General features: G+C 41.3%; 1 protein-coding gene across 2 annotated transcripts in view; it reads left to right on the top strand.

The window, feature by feature from the left end:
* Positions 1–21,162, top strand: part of RNASET2 (ribonuclease T2) — a 43,179-nt gene that overhangs the window by 8,934 nt on the left and 13,083 nt on the right. For both annotated transcript variants that reach the window (XM_030556735.1, XM_030556736.1), the window contains 4 exons: positions 669–735; positions 9,904–9,959; positions 13,042–13,099; positions 16,406–16,476. In XM_030556735.1, the coding sequence (XP_030412595.1) occupies positions 9,904–9,959; positions 13,042–13,099; positions 16,406–16,476 (185 nt within the window). In that variant the 5' untranslated portion in view covers positions 669–735. The remainder of the gene's footprint in view (positions 1–668; positions 736–9,903; positions 9,960–13,041; positions 13,100–16,405; positions 16,477–21,162) is intronic.

The raw sequence follows: 21,162 nt of genomic DNA, 5'->3' as shown, positions 1-21,162 counted from the left end.
ACTATTATACATGACAGGCCCTTTTCCCCCTCCCCATTCTCCACTCCATTTTCTCAACACATCTGCAGCTATCCAGTCTCCTTATTCCACTCTTTTCCTATCCCATCCCAAATTGTTAACCTGGCTTTACTCGTCAATATGAATCTGTTGTGTAAGTGCATTGCCCTTACAGTTATGTCATTTTCACCACTCCTGTGTGATCATAGTGATTGTTTTAGAAGAACACTTAACCATTTCAAGAATGCTGTCCACACCCTTTTCAAGTAACACAGACATGAAGAAAAATTAGGAGATTCCTGGCACCCTCTAAATGAGCTTTTTATTATAATAAGAAAAAGTGTCCAAGTAAGTGCTCTTCTGAATCTAATAAACTTATTACTATTCTCTCTATATTAAATAGAAATCTGTAGAGAGATGAGCTGCCATCAGTGAAATTAGCAATAAGTAAAATATTAATAACAATCAAAATCCGATATTTCTTTGTGCACTGCCTTATATGGCAAGTCACTACTCCTTGTTTGGGTTCCTTAGGCAGAGCTGCAAAAAGAATAAATAATAATTGATTAAAATCAATGTGTGTTACACTACTTAGCAATGTGTCATTAGTTGGAGGAGTTTTGCTTTTTGAAATGCGTGCGGAAAATAATGTTTCATCTCTTCCTCTCCAGTGAGCACCATCCTCACACTTGGAAAAAGCTGTTCCTTGTTCATCACTGGCCTGTGACCGTATGCAAGGTGAGCTTTGTTTTGTTTTTGTTTTTTAAAATATATCATTGTGAATGGAACTGTGTAGATCATGCAGTATATGGCTGAAAATAGATGAACCCAGTATTATAGTAAAATCCCTGAAATATTTAAACCTACTTGCATTTTGATACTCTCACTTCTCTGAGTATTGGTTAATATCTGTTGTTTGTCACATCTTTCAGTGGCTCGAGAGCAACAGTAAGAACAAGTGGCGGGTGCCGTATCCATAACAGTCTATAGCCCTAAGAGGTAGCATATAAGCCTTAATAATAAAACGTACAATGAGCAATGGCTCCTCACAGTCTTAGGCTCATACAGCTATGTAACCCTAGTTCAGGTTAGTGGGCAGTTACTCACATGAATGGTTTCACTGAAGTCAATTGGACTAGACATAAGAATAACTGTCTACCAATTTGATTAAGCGTCACAATATTGGCTCTATTGTTTTAGTGCTGTAGTTAAATATGGGTTAAACTGAAAAAAAATCAATATCTATCACTGATATGTCCAGGAATTCTGGCAGGAATTATAGAACACAGAGTTTCCAGGTATGTTTGTAAGTGCTTAGCAAATAATGTACTTCCTTTCAGTCTCAATGACATTAAATTCTGTTAAGTGGGGTTTTTTTTTTGCCAAGGAAGGAGACACAACAGAGATCTGCTTTTTTGGCCGCTGACTTCAAATTTAAGCTTAATTTTTTGGGTGTTCTCAATCAGATTGGGCCGAGGCAATAATAAAGAGAAGCCTCAGCTAGGGCAAGTGTACTGCTACACATCTGAAATGGCAATTCTGAGAGAGATACGTTTATACCTGTAACTGTAGCATTTGGGGGCACTCTCTCTTGTTTAAGGGCGGCCTTTTAGGCTTCTCAGCCCTGTTTCAGGAGTCAAATTAGGGAGAAAAGCAGCAACAGTAAAACATATACAGTGTTAAACTCTTCTGAGGGAGCAGGAGTTGGGCTCTACAGTATTATAAATTGGTGGGGCAGTGATAGTGGAGAACTTAGCCAATTTTTCAAACATGATGGCTGATTTTGGGTGTCCAATTTGAGGCATATTAGGTCTGATTTTCAGTGCTGTTGGGTGCATACAATTCACAGTTACTTTAGGTGTACTTCTGCTAGTGTGCACTTTGAAAATTTGGCGACATTCAAAGCATTCAAACAGAGGCAACCCAAAATCAAGGGCCTTGCAAATCTTTGGTTAAATGAATGAGACATGCAGACTATCAAAGTAAAATATTTTATTACTATACATGCACCCTGGCTGCTGCTTTTAATTCTAGAACTCTGATTTTGGCTAAAAAGTCATATAACCCTGTGAGCTAAAATGGAGAAGCTGCAAGCAGGATAACTGAAGACTTGCAAGCTACCAAAAAGGCAGGCTCTTTTAACAGTAATCCATAAAGTGTCTCATGTAGAGAGAGGAATCAAAATGGATATAAGTGTATCTAATGGACTAGAGAAACTCTGAAAGAATATAATTATTAGGTGACTTTTTGCACCATTTCACACCCTTGAGTGGTTACAAGAATCTTAACTTCAGTTCCACCTCCTATGCTTTCAAAACTTACAGATTTCTTCCTGTTAACATCATGTAATATATGGAAGGTAGGGTTCCAGAATGCAACTGTAGTTGGTTCAAAAAAATATAGAGTCTTTTAAGCTGCAAAACAATCTGTTTCTTAAGTGTCTTTCAAATGATTTACATATTAATTTCAGGAAGAAAATATCGCTAGCATTGTGCCTTCTTTTTTCTCTAAAGACTTTTAAAAAATGACTGGATACAGAAGATTGCAACACGGATTCTATCATTCATTTTTGTAAAGTGCTTTGATGATGGAATACTCCACGCAAATGATTATTATTTATTAGGTTATATTTCCTGAAGGGGTGCAGTGGGTGGGTGTGTCAGTAAGTCAGTCAGCTACTTTGCTTACATTCAGGGCTGTCTCCAGGAGGTTAAACTCTTGCTTGGCATGCAGATGACTTTCATCTTTATTCCTATCGGCTGTAGTTGTTTGTGTATACAGAAAAGATTTTCAGAAAACTGCAAATCTTTCTTTAGTAAATTAAAATGAAATCTGCTTAATGATCACTATGAAATCCCTTAAGTAGAGTGTACATGCTAGAAACAGAGAGCATATGTACCTTAGATATTTATACATTTTAAGCTATTACTTTGTGTATGGTAACTTTTGAGTACATTTTTTCTCTGACTTGGTTAGATAGGACATTGTATGTTTAGGTTTTGTGTTAATAGATTAAGGCCAGAAGGGACCATTAGGATCAACTAGTCTGACCTCCTGCATAACACAGGCTTTAGAATTTCACCTAGTGATTCCTACAGTGGAGAAAATTGTTCCTCCTCCTCCGTAAGTGAACATTATTGAGCCCAGTAACTTGTGGGTGAACTAGACCATCTCTTTTAGAAAGGCATCCTATCTCAATTTAATGACTCTGAGTGATGATGAATTTACCGCTTCCATTAATAAATTGTTCCGATGATTAATCAACCTCCCATAAATGTAGCATTTTGTGCAATTAATTTTTTTCTAATGTCAACTTCCCATTACTTAGCCTTTGAGTCACTTTGACGCTTTCACTGCTATTTCTAATACAGAGATAACATTATAAACTACTTAAAAGCTGTGCTTGAGAACTCTTTAAAGGAGGGGTCTGCTGTTACATTTGACTCGTCATTGTGGCTTCAGTGATGGTGAGCTAACAGTTTCTTTATGATTCTGTAGGAGTTAGAGGACTGTTCAATTCTAGGGGATTATGAACCCTGTTAGATGGGAATGGGAACAGTTAAATAGGAAAGGTTGTTTCCTCCCCCCCCACCCCACCCCCAGCTGGGGAACTTAGGCTAAGGTACTGTGCCTTTCTTTCTTGGAGTTGATTAAGGCAGAGGGTCTATTTTAAGTGCTTCCTGCTCTGGAGATACTTATTTTGGCACACAGTAGCGGTAGCTGCCCTGCCATTCATTGGGAATATGGAGGCCTGTGGAGAGAGGAAATCTGTTGCAAGAGTTTGGTCATCCAGTCTCTGTCTTAGGCCATGGCTACACTAGAGAGTTGCAGCGCTGGTGAGGGGGTTACAGCGCTGCAACTTAGGATGTGGCCACACTTGCAAAGCACGGCCAGCGCTGCAACTCCCTGGTTGCAGCGCTGGCTGTACACCCGGTTGAGCCTCAGGTGTAGGGATTCCAGCGCTGGTGATCCAGCGCTGGTCAGCAAGTGTGGATGCCCACCAGCGCTTTTATTGACCTCCGGGGTATAAGGAGGTATCCCAGAATTCCTGTCCACAACAAACCAGAAGAAAGGGAGAGCTCGGAGTTCAGCCAAACTGCTTATTTAAAAAACAAACACAGCTCCTGTTTGCTGAGCGAGCGGAGGCAGGCAGGGGAATTACTTTGGAATGTTCACAGCTGTTTGCTTGAAGAGAGAAACAGCACGCTCACACGGCAGAGGGGGAGGGGGAAGTCCGTGTTGAGCAGTTGCTTATCTGGTCTAACGGGTATTTAAAAGTACATAATTTGCATTTAGTGAATGAGAGAGCAGTGGGGGAAGGGAGTTAGAACTTTTAAAATGATTGAAGGTAGGCACTGTGTGTCTTCCAGTCCTTAGAACTTGCAAGGCAGGGAGCTGAGAACAGTGTCAACTCCAAAAATCCATTCTGTCTGTCTCCTCCCCGCTCCCTGTCACATTCCACCCCACCCCCCTCTTTTGAAAAGCACGTTGCAGCCACTTGAATGCTGGGATAGCTGCCCACAATGCACCACTCCCAACAGCGCTGCAAGTGCTGCAAATGTGGCCACACTGCAGCGCTGGTAGCTGTCAGTGTGGCCACACTGCAGCGCTGGCCCTACACAGCTGTACGAACACAGCTGTAACTACCAGCGCTGCAGAACTGTAAGTGTAGCCATGGCCTTAGTGAGCAAGGGGAGAACAGGAAGGAAGATAAAGGCCACATCCTCAGCTCTGCTTAAATCTGCTTTTTACCACCCATAGCAATTGAACAAATGAGAGAGCCACCTAGGAGAAAGGAAATACGGCTGACTGTTAAACAGAATGCATAAACAGAGTGCCGCAATACCACCAATACCAATTCCAGGGCAGACTGCTAAAAACCAGGGCACAAACCCCTAATTGGTTGAGAGTTTTAATCGTAAATTTTACCAACTAACTGCACCAAGTGCAAACTCCTCAGGTACTTTAACAGTCTTAACATGGAGTCACAGACAGTCCTTGGGTATTCCATCTGTCTTGACACCCAGCTGAGTCAATCTCTGTGATAGATGGTCCCTTATGCTGAGAATCACAGCAATAATCGGGTTACTCCTAATCCCAATGGATCAGTCACTTACCCCAGGTCAATCGTGCTTAGTTCTCACACCAAAGACAACATTTGTAAACTAAATAGGGAAAGGAGTTATTTACAAGGATAAAGCAAGCAAATATAGGCTCTGTTTACATTGCAGTTGGACACCCATGGCTGGTTCATACCAGCTGACTCAGGCTCGTTTGGCTGTTAATTGTGGTGCAGATGTTTGGGCTTGGGCTGGAGTCCAGGCTCTGGGACTCTCCCACCACAATTAATTAATTAATTAACACCACAGTTAAACAGCGCTGACTCAGGCTAAGGGGCTGTTTAATTGTGATGTAAATTAATTAATTGTGGTAGGTTTTTAATTGCAGTGTAGACATATCCACATACACACAAATGAGTTAGTCCTAGATTTCAAAAGGTAATATAGGCTTCTATAATCAACAAGCTCTGTTTGTCCTTCAGGGCTAATCCAGGCTAAGCATGTATGGATCTCTTGCTTATACCTAGAAACACCTTGCCCCACAGAGTCCAAGCAACATAGAGATCCTTAATTCCTTTGGTTTGGGGTTTTTATCCCCCTCCTGCCATATGTTCTCAGCTGCAAACTCAGCTGATGGAAGGAGTCTGCTTGTATGACTGATCTTCATGAGGAGGAGAACAAACAACAAATATCTTTAGTCCTGTTGACTCTTTCTCATTCCAGATGTAGGGAGTTTCCAGTTGTAAGATCCAACTGTAACCCACCTGGTATCAATAGGTCTCCGCCGCTTTCAGGAGGGATGTAACAATTTCTGTAGAAGAGCATCTCTTCACAATAATTAATGTCTGTCTTCTATATGCAGTCACAGAGGCTCACAATACAACTGCTCAAGTGTTACATTACAATTTGGAACACAGATATTACAAATAAGATTAATGCATGCAGCAACTCCCAAGCATTCAATAATCTAAACAGTTTCTTGAAATTCTGACAATTTCACTTTCTTCTATGTATCACTCTCCATATTTGTGTCACAATTATTTTATCAATATTAACCCACAAGTGAGCCAGACAGATTCCAGCTATGTATTTATCAGTGTCCACTTGAGACCCGGGGACCTTGGCATGAGCTGATGCCTGGTCTGCTAGCATCACACATTTCATTTAAGAATGAAACCAGTTTTCAATAATAGATTTATTAACACTGATACGATCAAAGATGTTCCTAGCTGCAGGGTTTTAGTTGTGACTGTATATTAAAGGTTACAAGGAAAAAGAGATACATCAAAATAGCAGTGGTTCACCATAATCCCTCTGATTGCATAACTACTATAACTTTATTTTATTTGATCTGTCATTAGACCAAAAAGTCCTTGCTTATGGACACCAAATAAAGTTGTTGCTTTCTTCTTCTGTTAGTCATATGCAAATGTTGCTGTTTCTAAAAATTAGTTGGCCTGATGGCCTGCAATTTTGTGTCAGTTATGCCTTTCACATTTTCAAAATTATTTAACTGTACAGTCGCCTTTACAATATGTTCCTTCTCTGAACTGGATAATCTCGTATTTGTGCTGGTGTTACCCACGAGACATGTTCCACTACAGATACAATATATTAGTGCTTAGGGTAAAATGTATTCTTCTGAATGAGCTTATTCTAAAACCAGGTTACGTCGGAGCAATTGTGTTATAGTTCTACACATCTGTAAGTACTTCCAGCAAGTGTTTACTTGCAAGAGGCCTCTGCTAGGTATTTGTGAGGGACAGCTCTTGTCCCATGTGTTCCCCATAAACAACCAGCTTATATCGTAACTACAGAAGCCAGCCTCTGGTTTCCATTTTCACTGTTGCTTTGGTGTTCATCCTGGATGAAATTATTTTTGTAGGATCTATATAAATGAAACAAATTTTCATTTAACCTAGATCTATTTATCACAGGTACTTATATGGCCCCCATTTCAGTGGTCTCTGAGCACCTCACAGTCTTTAATGTATGTATCCTCACAACACCTTATTAAGTAGAGCAGTGCTATTGTCCTCATTTTACAGACAGAGAGCTGATCCACAGAGATGACTTGTCCAAGATCACACAGGAAGTATGTGGCAGAACTGGGAATGAACCCAGGTCTCCCAAGGATAGGCCTCTAACCAACACACCATCCTTCCTTTCAATTTAAGAAGTGATAGATAGGCCCTCTGGTGGCTTGCATTTGCATTCTGGTTTTACAAATACAGTTTGAAAGATGGCTTATCATACCAAATTGGACTGTGCTGTACTGTCTAGGGTGACCATATGAGAGACGTGAAATATTGGGCTGGGGAGGGAGTGCCGGCAGAGCAACAGAAAAAACAAAAACAAACAAACAGAAAAAACACCCAAGAGCTGACAGCGGAGGAAAAAAACAAAAGCAAAAACAAAGAAAAAGAAAAAGAGCCACCGGAGCATAGGAAAAATTGATGGGGGCTGAGCACCCACCGGCAGCTCCAAGCCCCACCCCCCCACACCAGCTCGCCCTCGCTCTGCCTCCACCTCCCCGGAGCTGGCTGCTGCATCCTACGTTTCCCCCCATCCCTCCAGCGCTTGCGTTGCCATACAGGTGATTAGCGCAAGCCTAGGAGGGAGGGATAAGGAGGAGGAATGCGGCGTGTTTGGGGAAGAGACAGGACCAGGGTGGGGATTTGGGGAGGGATCCAATGGGGGATAGAGGGGCGGAGTTGGGGAGGGGCCGGGATGGAGTTGGGATGGGTGGGCGTGAGCCCCCTCCGTCTGTGTGCCGGAGGGCAAAATATCGGGACAATTCGCGTCCCGACCGAACATCCATTGGGACGCGGGACAAACTAGTAAATATCGGGACGTCTGGTCATCCTAGTACAGTCTGATTGCCAAATGATTCTCAAAATGTTCAAAACCAGATTGTTCCTCTTCTTCCACATCAACTACAACATCTTAAAGAACCGCAGATACTATAAGGTAAGTAACTGTTCTGTCTTAATTGTGACACGCAAATCTGGAGGATAATATAGAGAAAGCGAAATCTGTAAAAGGTACTATGCCAGCCAGTTCAGAGTGGTGGGTCTGATTCTCTGGTAACTTGCACCTTGTCCATTTACGCTTGTTTGGTGTAAGATGCTACCGGATCAGAATTCATCACTCATTGCACTCAGTTTGCATAGGTTTCAAACGATTACATAAAGTGCAAACCAATTGAATTTCAAGCCTGGTGAGTTTAATCCATGTTCCCACCAGTCTTAGAAGGACTTCAATTTTAAGGACTGTCAGCCTTTGATGTTTGACTTCCTAGGAATTTCAAAGCAAGGTCTTGATCCAGCTTGCACTGAAGTTAGTGGAAGTTTTTCCATTTACTCTGATGGGAGCTGGAGTTGGCCCCAAGTGATTAGCAAATGTAGTGGTCCGAGCTATTTAGGTGTAAGACAGTGTTCAAGGGAAGATGTAACTTGCTGGATAGTTGTTAATTGACTGTGTTTCTGGTTTGGCTATCTGAAGTGTTTTGATTTCACAATGCCGGTCTCCTTTGAGGAGCAATGTTGTTTGTCTGATTTCCCTTCTGGAATAAAACATACACTGGGTTTAATTGCTGTCTAGTCACTGGACTATGTAGGTGGCAAGATCAGGGAGGAAGGAAACTGGCACACATGGAAAGAAAACGTGAAAAATTAAGTGTGCTGCTTTATGCATGGCATAGGACTGTAGAAGCTTGGACAATTAGTGAGGTTACAGGTCTTATTCTGCCCTTCTGCAGTGTCAGAGCAGTAGCTCTGACCAAGTGAATCACGCTAATTATGGCAGGAAGGAACATGTAGAGATTAAAAGAAAAACTATAGGGAGTTTTTGTTTTGTAATCAATATTTACATTAAACTATTTGGTGGTCACCAGGCAGAATATTGGGGAAAGTACAAAAATAACACTGAGTCTGACAGTCTGAGCATCAAGTTTAGTGACTGATCAGAAGCATATAACCTACATTAAAAACAACATTTTATGCACAGAGTGCTCTGCTCTCCCTGTGTAATCGAGGGCTCTGCTTCCTTTCAGGCGAGGAGCCCCAACCCTTATATAATAGTAATAGTCCGTACTCAAGCAAGTAGTTAAACTGAAATCAGCGGGATTAGTTTGAGGATTTGCAAGACTGGGCCTCCATATTATATTTTCTGAGCTCCTGTAAAGTTCCTGTATCTACTGTTCTCCCCTTTCTTTAGCAGTTAATTTTTTGCTAAAGAATGCTGTGAATGCTGGTGTGGTTCTCTCTCTTAATCATTGTATGTCTACTTGTATACCAGTAGTAGAATTGCTCATGGATATGTACAAACTATTGTTGGCATCAGGGCCGGAGAACACTTTTGTGCTCCCGAGAGTAGCTTAGCTGGCTAACCAGTGGAGTGGGGAAAAAATGGCACAGTGGAGTGGTGCGCCCCAGGAAGCTGGCTCCAGGGTAACCGCCCTCCTGGTCTGCCCCTAAAACTGGCCCTGGTTGATTTCAGTAACACACCATTGAGGCTTCTCACAGCATTTAAAATCTCTTTGTTTTGGGAACTCTGAACCCATTGAAAGAGTCTGCTAATCTCTTAAACAGAAAACTGCTGGTAACCACAGGCCAAATCCTCATTAAATGTAAGTAAGACTTAGCACCATCTAAGTGAATGCAACTATGCTGATTTACACTAACTGAGAATCTGCCCTTGATCTTTCATGTATTCGTGCTGCTCATTCAGCATGTTTGTGGTAAATCCCTTAGCATGTTCTAATGTTTTAAAACCCAAAATGGATTAGGTGATCTCTGACTAAGTAATGTATTTAATAAATGTTATCGACTTTTGCTTTCTTTAGATGAGTGAAAATGACTGCAATGATCCCCCCCAGTACTGGACAATTCATGGACTATGGTAAGAATTTAAAACAAATCCTTTTAATTTCAAATGAGAGAAGATTGCCATGTCGATCTAAATTCAGTGCTGGTATAAGCGGGTACAGCTTCATTGACTTCAATTGTAAGGGCCTGATTCTCCTCCTGTTTACACCAGTGTAAATCAGAAATAACTTCATTGGAGGCAGTGCTGTAAAATGAGTTTGAGAGAGAGAAGAATCAGGCTCTTAGACTTGGGAAGGGGGGGTCAATGGATCTGTATCCACTTAAAGGAGCTCTGAATCTTGTCTATATCCTTATAAAAAAGGACACAATTGTGCTTCTCTGCTATGGGATTTTAAGTCTGAAAGAGCTGTGGGGCAAAATTCTGGATCCATAGAAGCTTATGGCAAAACTCCCATTGACTTCAGTGGAACAGGATTTCACCCATGGTGTGTGATTTCATCACAGGACTGGAAGCCAGTGTGGGCTCTAATCCTATCTCTGGCATTGACTCCTGCAGTAGTTTTGGGTAAATAACTCAATAATTTTATTTTTAATCTGTAGAATGGGGATGATAGTATTTAGGCATGGCAGGGATTAGTTATTTGATTCTAGCCAAGACTTTGAAGAAGACAATATTCATATTATGTTACCCGGGGTTCTTTCAACCCAAAGCTTTTGGTAACTTTACTCTGTGCAAGGAGGTGTCAGGAAATAAATCAGGGGAGACACGGTCGTCCGATGGATAGATGGCTGGCACAAACAGGGCAACACAAGAGTGCTTTCAGTTAAAGCTAAACCTTACCAGTCTCAAGCACTTCCACACTTCCACAACAAGTTAGTAAAACACCCTCAACTCTTGATAATTACCAAAGCTGAGTGTGGCTTTCGAGTGATACAACGGCAGCCCTTCTGCCACTGGAAAACACAAGATGCATCCAGAGGGAGAGGCCAGTCCCAAAACGAGTCCCCCCATCTCAAACTTTTTCCCCTTATTTATACATTGGTAATTAAAGAAACCTTATTAAGTAAGCAGTTTTAATGATCGAGCAAGAAGTTCCTTCTGATTATTGATTAGCCAGGTGTGGGTCTTTCCAGAGCCTGCAGCCTTGAGACCCCAGTAGACATTCCTGAGGGTGCGTCCTGCTCTTTTCAAATGCATGTATCAGCAACTTTAACACAATTCTTATCAGGAAGGACGGGGGTCAAGCTGCCCTTTCGGTGGCACCCTAAACTCTCCTCCTCTCCTGCCTTGGTCAAGCTGAGACTTGCTTTTAACAGCTTGCTGACTAGGCTGTCTTTAACAGTAAGCTATAGTGGTTTCAGGCACTTTACTGGTTTGCCAAAGTCTCCCCGTACATGTGTCATAAGGATTAATATGCAGACTTTCAGCAACTGTAAACAGCTCCAAACTATGGTCTGTAATCCAACTAAAAAAATCACCAGACTTGATACAGAATGTAACTTCTCTAAAATTTGTCTTATCAGTTTTATTTCTGCTTTCATTGCAAATTTACCCAGTAATATGCATATTAAAATGCCTAATTATAGTGTGTTTCTCCTTGAGTTGCTTGATCTTATAGTTTTATGTAGGCATTTTCAGTAGCATAGGTCACAGAGGTTTAATAGCATGACATATGACTTCAAATTTTGATAATAAAGACACATCAATTTAAGATATGTTTTCCTCTTTTCCATTTACCTATGGAAAGGAAATTATGAGAAACTTCTGAAGTGTTTCTAATCTGAGAAATGACTTTGTTAACACGGGATTGAGGGTTACAAGTTTGTTGTGTCCAAACAATTTCTTTATTAAATGTGCTCATTTTACAAGTATGAATGTTGTTTTCTATCAGCCCTACAAATTCACTTGCGTTCTGAAGGCCTGATTGTCTACTCATGTAAATCAGCTCAAGTCAATGGATTTACATGAGTGTAAAACCAGTGCAACATGAGAATCAGGCACTGAAAGTCAAGATAGGTGTTTTCCTTCTCCAATAATAAAAGTCCCACAGGTCTTAGTATACAATGCTGATGATGATGCATCCAAAAGGAAGACTTCAGTTCATTCTCTCTTCTTAGTTCTGTTGGCTCTGTAGAGCTAGACACAATAATAATAAATGATACTTTTGTCTGCTGATCTGACTTTGAATACACACAGGGAGCAGATCTGAGGAGGGAGAAATTATCATGTTTTCCACAGGCAGTTTTCAGAGCAAAATCCCATTTATCACTGAATCTGTGCCTTTGCAGATTCAAGTCAGACCTCTAACTTACTAGGATTTTTAGTTTTTGTGCTGGTGGGTGCTCCACTGATCTGCTCTGTCTTATGAATGTGTAGCGTATTGAAATATAAGAACTCTGCTCTAGCCAGAGACCAAAGTTGTATAGTTCAATACACTGCTGACTTATGATCTCACATGCTTGGTGATCATGTGCGGGCACACAAATCAAATTGCAGAATAAGCTTTTTAAAAAAAGTCTATTTCCAAAGTTGTTAATGTAAAGGTACAACTTCCTCTTTTTCTGAGTTCAGAGTACTTGTTAGTGTCTCATGACTGAATGTGGCCTCAGGAGTCTAAACATGTTACAAAAAACTCATAGAAACTTGTGAAAACCGTGTTTCAAAGAAAACAACTTGCTGAAATCTATGTGAAGATGTAGAGACTTTTCATTAAAAAAATAAGTAACTGGTAGCCCATCCTCTCTAAAACTGTCAACAGCATTACAACTAGGTTCCAAGGGAGTTGGAATTTGTATGGGTCTGGGGAATCGTAAATTGAGTGACTCAGTTAGGGTGGAATTGACTTCACTGGAGAGAGCCCAGACAAAGTCCTCCACACCACTCAGGCACTTTATGCATAGCTAAAGTGGTGTGAAGGGCACGACAGGGTCCTCTGCATTTAGAAGAGTTCAGCCACAATTAGCACGTAATGAATTTTAATGCGTTTGTGATGGTTAAAATGCTGTAGAGATTGACTTGAGTTCCTTGGATTTTTAAACTCAAATTTCAAAGCTATAATCTTGTAACTTTGAAATGTAGCTCCGTGACATGACTTTTTTTCCACCCAGTACCTAATAGTGGGCATTCTGTTTTCATTTGTATATTTCTTCACTAGGCCCGATAAAGTAGACGAATGTAATAGAACATGGCACTTCAATGTGACTGAGATTAAGGTAATTTAATTTATTTAAATTAAAATGTTAATTATGAGCAGGATTGAACACAATTGCCTTTTCAAATCCCAAATATATATAACTTCATAGCATATCACTTCTAATTTAATTTGAAATCTGAGATGGTTATGCTTTTAAAAATTCCCATTCCAACATTCATTAGGTGCTTTATTCCCTTATTCTACATCTCTGGGTACGTCTACACTACAGGATTATTCCGATTTTACATAAACCGGTTTTGTAAAACAGTGTATAAAGTCGAGTGCACGCGGCCACACAAAGCGCAATAATTCGATGGTGTGCGTCCATGTACCAAGGCTAGCGTCGATTTCTGGAGCGTTGCAATAGCTATCCCATAGTTCCCGCAGTCGCCCCCGCCCATTGGAATTCTGGGTTGAGATCCCAATGCATGATGGTGCAAAAACAGTGTCGCGGGTGATTCTGGGTAAATGTCGTCACTCATTCCTTCCTCCGTGAAAGCAACGGCAGACAATCATTTCGCGCCCTTTTTCCCTGGATTGCACTGGCAGATGCCATAGCATGGCAACCATGGAGCCCGTTTTGCCTTTTGTCACTGTCACCGTATGTGTACTGGATGCCGCTGACAGATGCGGTACTGCAGTGCTACACAGCAGCATTCGTTTGCCTTTGCAAGGTAGCAGAGACGGTTACCAGTCGTTCTGTACCGTCTGCTGTGCCATTGTAAATTGGCAATGAGATGACGGTTATCAGTCGTTCTGTACCGTCTGCTGCTGTCATGGGTGCTCCTGGCTGACCTTGGCTGAGGTCAGCTGGGGGTGCAAAGACAAAAATGGGAATGACTCCCCGGGTCATTCCCTCCTTTATGTTGTATCTAAAAATAGAGTCAGTCCTGCCTAGAATATGGGGCAAGTGTACTAGAAAAGCAGTGTATCAGAGAACCAGAGAGCACAGCCGCTCCGTGTCAGATCCCACAGAAATGATGTCTGCATGCCATTCTAGGGGATGTCCCTGCAACAACCCCACCCGTTGTTTCTCTCCTACCCACCCGTTGTTTCCCTCCCCCCCCAACCCTCCTGGGCTACTGTTGCAGAGTCCTCCCATTTGTGTGATGAAGTAATAAAGAATGCAGGAATAAGAAGCACTGACTTTTTAGTGAGATAAAATGACGGGGAGGCAGCCTCCAGCTGCTATGATAGTCCAGGCAGGACATTAAATGGTGGAGGAGAGAGGAGCGCAGCATCCTGCTGCTATGATAGTCCAGGCAGTACAGAATCTTTTCTTTAGATATGAAAGGGGGGGGCTGATGGAGTTCAGCCCCCAGTTGCTATGATGAGGACAGTTACCAGCCATTCTGTACTATCTGCTGGGAATAACCGGGAGTCATTCCTATTTTTACCCAGGAGCCCCCGGCCGACCTCACCTGAGGCCAGCCAGGAGCACTCGTGGGCTGATGACGAGGATGGCTACCAGTCCTACTGCACTGTACCGTCTGCCACTGGGGAAGGGAGGGGAGAGGATGCTGCTGTTCATTTCCCCAGCACCGTGTCTACCAGCAGCATGCAGTAGACATATGGTGATATTGAAAAAAGTCAAGAAACTATTTTTTTCCCTTTTCTTTCACAGGGTGGGGAGAGGGGGAGTAAATTGACGAGATATACCCTGAACCACTGTGGACAATGTGTTTGACCCTACAGGCATTGGGAGCTCAGCCAAGAATGCAAATACTTTTCGGGGACTGTGGGATAGATGGAGTCCTCAGTCCCCCCTCCCTTCCTCCAGAGCGTCCATTTGATTCTTTGGCTTTCCGTTACGCTTGTCACACAGCACTGTGCTGTGGACTCTGTACCATAGCCTGGAGATTTTTTTCAAATGCTTTGGCATTTCATCTTCTGTAACGGAGCTCTGATAGAACAGATTTGTCTCCCCATACAGCGATCAAATCCAGTAACTCCCATATGATCCATGCTGGAGCTCTTTTTGGATTTGGGATTGCATCACCACCTGTGCTGATCAGAGCTCCACGCTGGGCAAACAGGAAATGCAATTCAAAAGTTCGCGGGGCTTTTCCTGTCTACCTGGCCAGTGCATCTGACTTCAGATTGCTTTCCAGAGCAGTCACAGTGGTGTACTGTGGGATACCGCCCAGAGGCCAATATCGTTGATTTGCCGCCACACTAACCCTAATCCGATATGGTAATACCGATTTCAGTGCTACTCCTGTCGTTGGGGAGGAGTACAGAAATCGGTTTAAAGAGCTCTTTATATCGATATAAAGGGCCTTGTTGTGTGGACGAATGCAGCATTAAATTGGTTTAACGCTGCTAAAATCGGTATAAACGTATAGTGTAGACCAGGCCTCTATGGAGTTCAACATCTCCTTCAAATCACCAATGGTTTTGTATACACACATGGCTCGAGTCATTCCCTAGTCTTTTCAAGTAGAAACTGATAGAACCGGCTCTGGGCCTCCCGGGGCAAAAAGTCTTTCTGGAGGGGAGGGTTAGCGTGACCAGACAACAAGTGTGAAAATTTGGGACGGGGGTGGGGGGTAATAGGATCCTATATAAGAAAAAGACCCAAAGATCGGGACTGTCCCTATAAAATTGGGATATCTGGTCACCCTAGGGAGGGTACAACTAGTGCACCCCTTGCAACTTCTGTGCTGCTGGTCAGCCCGGCACCTGGGAGTGCATTTTTCACACAGCGTCCAGTAGTAGGACTCCTGTTGAGCATCATCTTTTATTTAAAGCTGTTCCCCTGATGGAACCAATAAGGGAAGTGAAAGCAGTGGTGGCTGCAGCCTGTCCTTTCCAGGAAGTGAGGTGCATCTGCAGGCAGGGGTGCAAGGAATGCAAATTAAGGAGAGCTGAACAGTAAGCTCTATGATGAATTTGACTTCTTTCAAACCATAAAGAATGGAAGAGTCCATTTATCAGTCAAACATTGCTGGGGGATTAAAGACTGGGGATGAGTAAGACAGGAACTGTACAATTTAAGAGGATTTTTGTAGGGTTGCAGAAATTAATCAGTTAATTAAACAGTTACAGAAATGTATCGGATTTCAAAAAAAGGAAATATTTTTGTAGTGTTTCAAAATCTAATTGTACATTTGCATCTGAAATAGCCATAAGGATACATTTTCACCATATCAGGGCACAAAACCTCTTACTCAGCTAGCAATAATTTTTTTTCACCTATATAATAGGTTTCAGCCAAGAATCTCCAAGAAGACTGGCAATGTTTTGAAAATGTATCAATTTATGTATATTGAGTATGAAATTGCTTTTCAGCTTCACAGGGTAGATACATATTTTTAATTTCTAGGATCTCTTGCCAGACATGAGACACTACTGGCCTGATGTACTCCATTCATCTCCTAATCGCACCCAGTTCTGGTGAGTTCAAGCTACAATGGAAAATCATTTTGGATGTATCTTATAGTCTTTCTAAATGACTATCTGAAGGAGCATTTGGTACCAGGCTTTAGATGCTTGCTGGAGTTGCATCAGAAACCTTGGAATAACAACTTTAGAAATGATTCTGCATTTTCATTCTGTGTTTCTTATGCTTCATCAATATTAATATTTACATGGAAGCAGGATCTCTGGCCTCAGCCTTCCAAAGGATTACCTGTGTAGATCCTTACACCACCATTGTGTGTACCAAGGACTACAGTGAGACTCAGTGCAATCATCTAGACCTAATAAGTGTCATATACAGATCTCTTGTAGATGTATCACACATTCCTATAGGACTGGTAAAATGGCACACATTTAGAGAGGGAAGGAGAGATTGAAGTTCCTCATACAAGAAGTATATGAAGGTGCAGAGAGCTACCAATCAAGAACCCATGATTTCTTGTCAAACAAACTTGATATTGTTCTTTGAGATTACAAATTTGGTTGACAAAGGCAATCGTGTTGATATCGTATACATATACTTCTCTAAGGCATTTTGATGTAGCACCACACAATATCCTGAGGTTTTTGTTTGTTTTTTTTCTTAAAGGCACTATACAAAAATCAGTGCAGCCCATATTGGATTGATTTAAAAACTGGTTAACTGATAGATCTTGAAAAAAAAAAAAGAAAGAAAATGTAAATGGGAGTCATCATCCAACATTGATGTTTCTAGTGGTGTCCCACAGGGACCTGTTCTTTCCCGAGCACTATTCATTATCTTTATCAATAATCTGGAAATAAATATAAAATCAGTGCTGCTAAGATTTACAGATGGCCCACAAATTGGTGAAGCAATAAATAATGATAAAGATAGATTTGATCCAGATTCCTCTGTAGAATTTATTGTAAACTGTTCTCACTTAACAACATGCATTTTAGTACAGCTAAACAGAAGGGCATACCTCTGAGAATCAAGACTGTAGGTCACATTTATAGGATGGAAGACTGTGTTTTGGAAAGCAGGACTGCAGTGTGGGGTCCAATATTAGTAACAGGATAAACATGATTCTTACTGTGTATGGTATTCTGCAAGGTCTTTGGTGTTTGCAGTAGGTTAAGCTTGTTACCATGGTTTCCATGTCTCCTCTGTGTTCAGTCAAAGAAGGGAAGATAAAAACTGTTTTCTTTTTTTGTCCCATTGCAAATGTATTAATTCCTCATATCTGCTTGATATATGCTTGAAGTTCTGACTCACTAGAGAAATTGTAAGTCTGTCTCACACAATGGGTTCCTTATATAGATGTGAAAAGGAGACAGAGCATGCCTGTGAATGAAGAGTCTTTCCTGCCCAAAACCTCAACCCAAAAAGTTGATGAACTCATTCAGTATTTTATTAGATTCTCCCAACTGCTGAGTTAAAATCCTTCACTGACTTAGTATCAGAGGGGTAGCTGTGTTAGTCTGTATCCACAAAAATAATGAGGAGTCTGGTGGCACCTTAAAGACTAACAGATTTATTGGGGCATAAGCTTTTGTGGGTAAAAAACCCACTTCTTCAGGAGACTCCATGCACCTGAAGAAGTGGATTTTTTACCCACGAAAGCTTATGCCCAAATAAATCTGTTAGTCTTTAAGGTGTCACCGAACTCCTCATTGTTTCACTGACTTTGTTTCTGAGGTGCTTTTCATTAGAATTGAGTGGGTTATCTCCACCTAGAGGACTGAAGATTCTCTGGGGCAGTATCATAAAGCAGGGAGGGAGAATGGCTGTCCTTTTGACCCTGCCTTCTCCCTACACAGAGCCCAATCCCCGCATAATCCCAGGGTGAGAGAAACATGTCACAGAACAGGCACTTCCTATACCCTGATCAGCTGCTCTTTACTCTGCTTTGCTCATCTAAACAGTTGGGAGCTTTTGGTCTGAAGAATGTATATAGGAGCTTCTGTTTTTTTCCTGAGGGGGAAAGTCAAGATATGATGTCATGGTAGTGGACAACAGATCTTGATAAACACAAGTGAAATATTTTCATACGAGTTTGTTGCTAAAAAAAAAGACTGATCAAAATGAAAAAAAAAATCCTTGAAAACTTTGAATCTACTCTAGTCCATATATCATCATGACTGTTGATTCCATTTAGCATTCCTGACTCAAAGGCTAGCCAATAGCAGTCTTGCCAGAAGTTGAAATAACCTGGAGTTACCAGCAGTATAAAAGCAATATGGCAGTTGGTTTAGGTATGTTTTATTTTTTTTCTGTGACCAGTATTTGTTGACTGTGAGAAATGCTTCCCTTTAATACTGGGAGCTGTTTAATAAGGGCCAGTGTTGCCTTAAATGTGGCTCTAATTACAGATTTTATGAACCTACAAGCTTTTAGCAAACCTAACACTGCTGAAATGCTTCAACATTTTTTACTTCAGTTAAAATAGTTCTTATGAAATAAATAAGCAGTCCTTGTAAATATTCCTTTTTAGAGTATAAAACCTTGAAAGTTCAGCATGAAGAACCTAAAAGTGAAACGGACTACATAGATTTTCATTGTTGAAAGCTAAATGAAAAAATTATATTAAAGAGCATACAAAGTGACAAGTAAATGATTTTTAAAAATACCTCCACTTAAGAATCTAAGATCTTAGTATCATAGGAAAGAGAAATGTATGTATTCTACAATTTATGATTTTTAAATTGAAAGTGTCCCTTGTGGAGTAATTGTTTAGGAGGAAATTCTTGAAAAGATTGTTCATCCCAAACCCATAAGGTTGTAGTCTGAACCCAAATGTGTACAGCACAGAAGAAAGAATCAACAGACCTGGCAACTATCTGCATCTAATCCCCTTCGAGTACTGCAAGTTATGGACAGTTGTGGGTTGCCGCTCCTCATTATTCCTCCACAATATCCATATGCCAGTGAGCCACTGCATTTGTTTAGTTCTCTGACCCACCTGATACGACTCTAGCTTTGTCCATCACACACACTCCGGCTTCAGTGCTCCTGCAAAGTGGAACAGAGCTCTGCAATGCTGATTGGGAGAAAGTGACACACCATCTTCCCTCTACAATGGTGAGCACAACAATTTTTGCTGCATTGTGGGCATTCTGCAGCTCTGCGTAGTGCAGAGGCAGAATTACTCATGTCAGCCCAAGGTCAAAAGTGATGTAGCAGGGCAGGTTGCATAAGTGAGTGCTCCTGCATGCCCATTAGGAGATGGAAACTAACTGTGCCTAACTGTGCACTCCCATTGAATGCTGAGAATTTGAGCTCATATCTCCTCAGACACACCTGTTGTGCACTAATGCCTTGCCTCTGTTTTTCCCCCATGCTGCTGAGGGTCAGATAGATCCACAAGAAGTTTGTTGTTTGTTTGTTTATTTACTCCTTTCTGCCCATACTGAGGACTGTCTTGCATCCATATTCGTCACAAACTTGAGCTCATGCTCAAGTGCGGTGACCTTGCCTTTCTTGCTGTTTGCCACACAAGCACTTTGAAAAATCAAGGCCTTTCTGAGCATTAGACAAGAAAGAAATTGGTCTTTTATTTTTCACTAGGAATTTCTGCAGTTTCCATAGTTTTCTTAGTTATGTTTTGTGTTAAGTGGAAGGAGTGAAGGTAAAATGCCACATTCCTATACCCAACAGTTAGAAATAATGAATTATTTCTACATCTTTTCTCGTCTTTCATGTGGTTGTGCTGTGCAAAACAGGTAGCTTCTCTTTAGAAAGGGTTATCTTAATTTTATTGTTAAAAGCTGGGGGAGCACCCCCTCCTGGACACTCACCAGGCTGTAGTGAACCCAAACTTTGGGTGGCATGAGTTCTCACTTGGCTGGGCAGAGCTCTGGGCCTCTTGGCAGTGGAGACACTACAGGCCCTAAAACTATCAGCAGTTCTCCCAAGCAGCTGCTGCATGCTCCTAAACTTCCACCAAAGCTGCAGCTCCTCCGGTTTGTAGTTTGATATGGATACATACAGGTATACTCTGATCTGTCACATTTGTATTAACTCTAAAGAAACAACGCTACAGATTCCACACCTGCATCTTTCACAATAAATATGCCTTGAGATATAGCTGAATCTCCTGCTTTTTATGTGTTAGTCCACTGACAAAGCAGAGTCTGGCTTTTATGTATTTATTTATTTGCATTCTTAGATACTGATAGGCGTGACATTATAGTAAGGAGCCAAGTTTTAGGACATCTTCATTGTTTTTAAAATTCAATTTGATGCCTGGCCTGCTACCATAGTATACAAGACCTCACTAAAGTTTATACTAAAAGAAATTTAGAAATGTTAACACTTGAGGCAAATTCTCACAGTTTAACTTTCTGAACATGACTCATTTCTTATAATACAACATTTTTTATCACACCAGTATGACTAAATTTTGTCAAGCCCTAACTAACTTGAGTATGTTCTGCTCATCTAAGTTAGCCCACAATACATATTTTTTAGATGGTTTTCTGTATTTGTGTAAACTATTTATATGGGCCACCATCACCATAGTTCCTGGGCACATCACAATCTTTAATATAATATAGTGGAGATATACCTATCTTCTAGAACCAGAAAGAACCTTGAAAGGTCAATGAGTCCAGCCCCCTGCCTTCACTAGCAGGACCAAGTACTGATTTTGCCCCAGATCCCTAAGTGGCTCCCTCAAGGACTGAGCTCACAACCCTGGG

This window comes from Gopherus evgoodei, chromosome 3 (genome assembly GCF_007399415.2).
Source record: "Gopherus evgoodei ecotype Sinaloan lineage chromosome 3, rGopEvg1_v1.p, whole genome shotgun sequence".
In the NCBI taxonomy this organism is placed as follows: Eukaryota; Metazoa; Chordata; order Testudines; family Testudinidae; genus Gopherus; species Gopherus evgoodei.
This window is presented reverse-complemented; position numbering and strand designations above follow the sequence as displayed.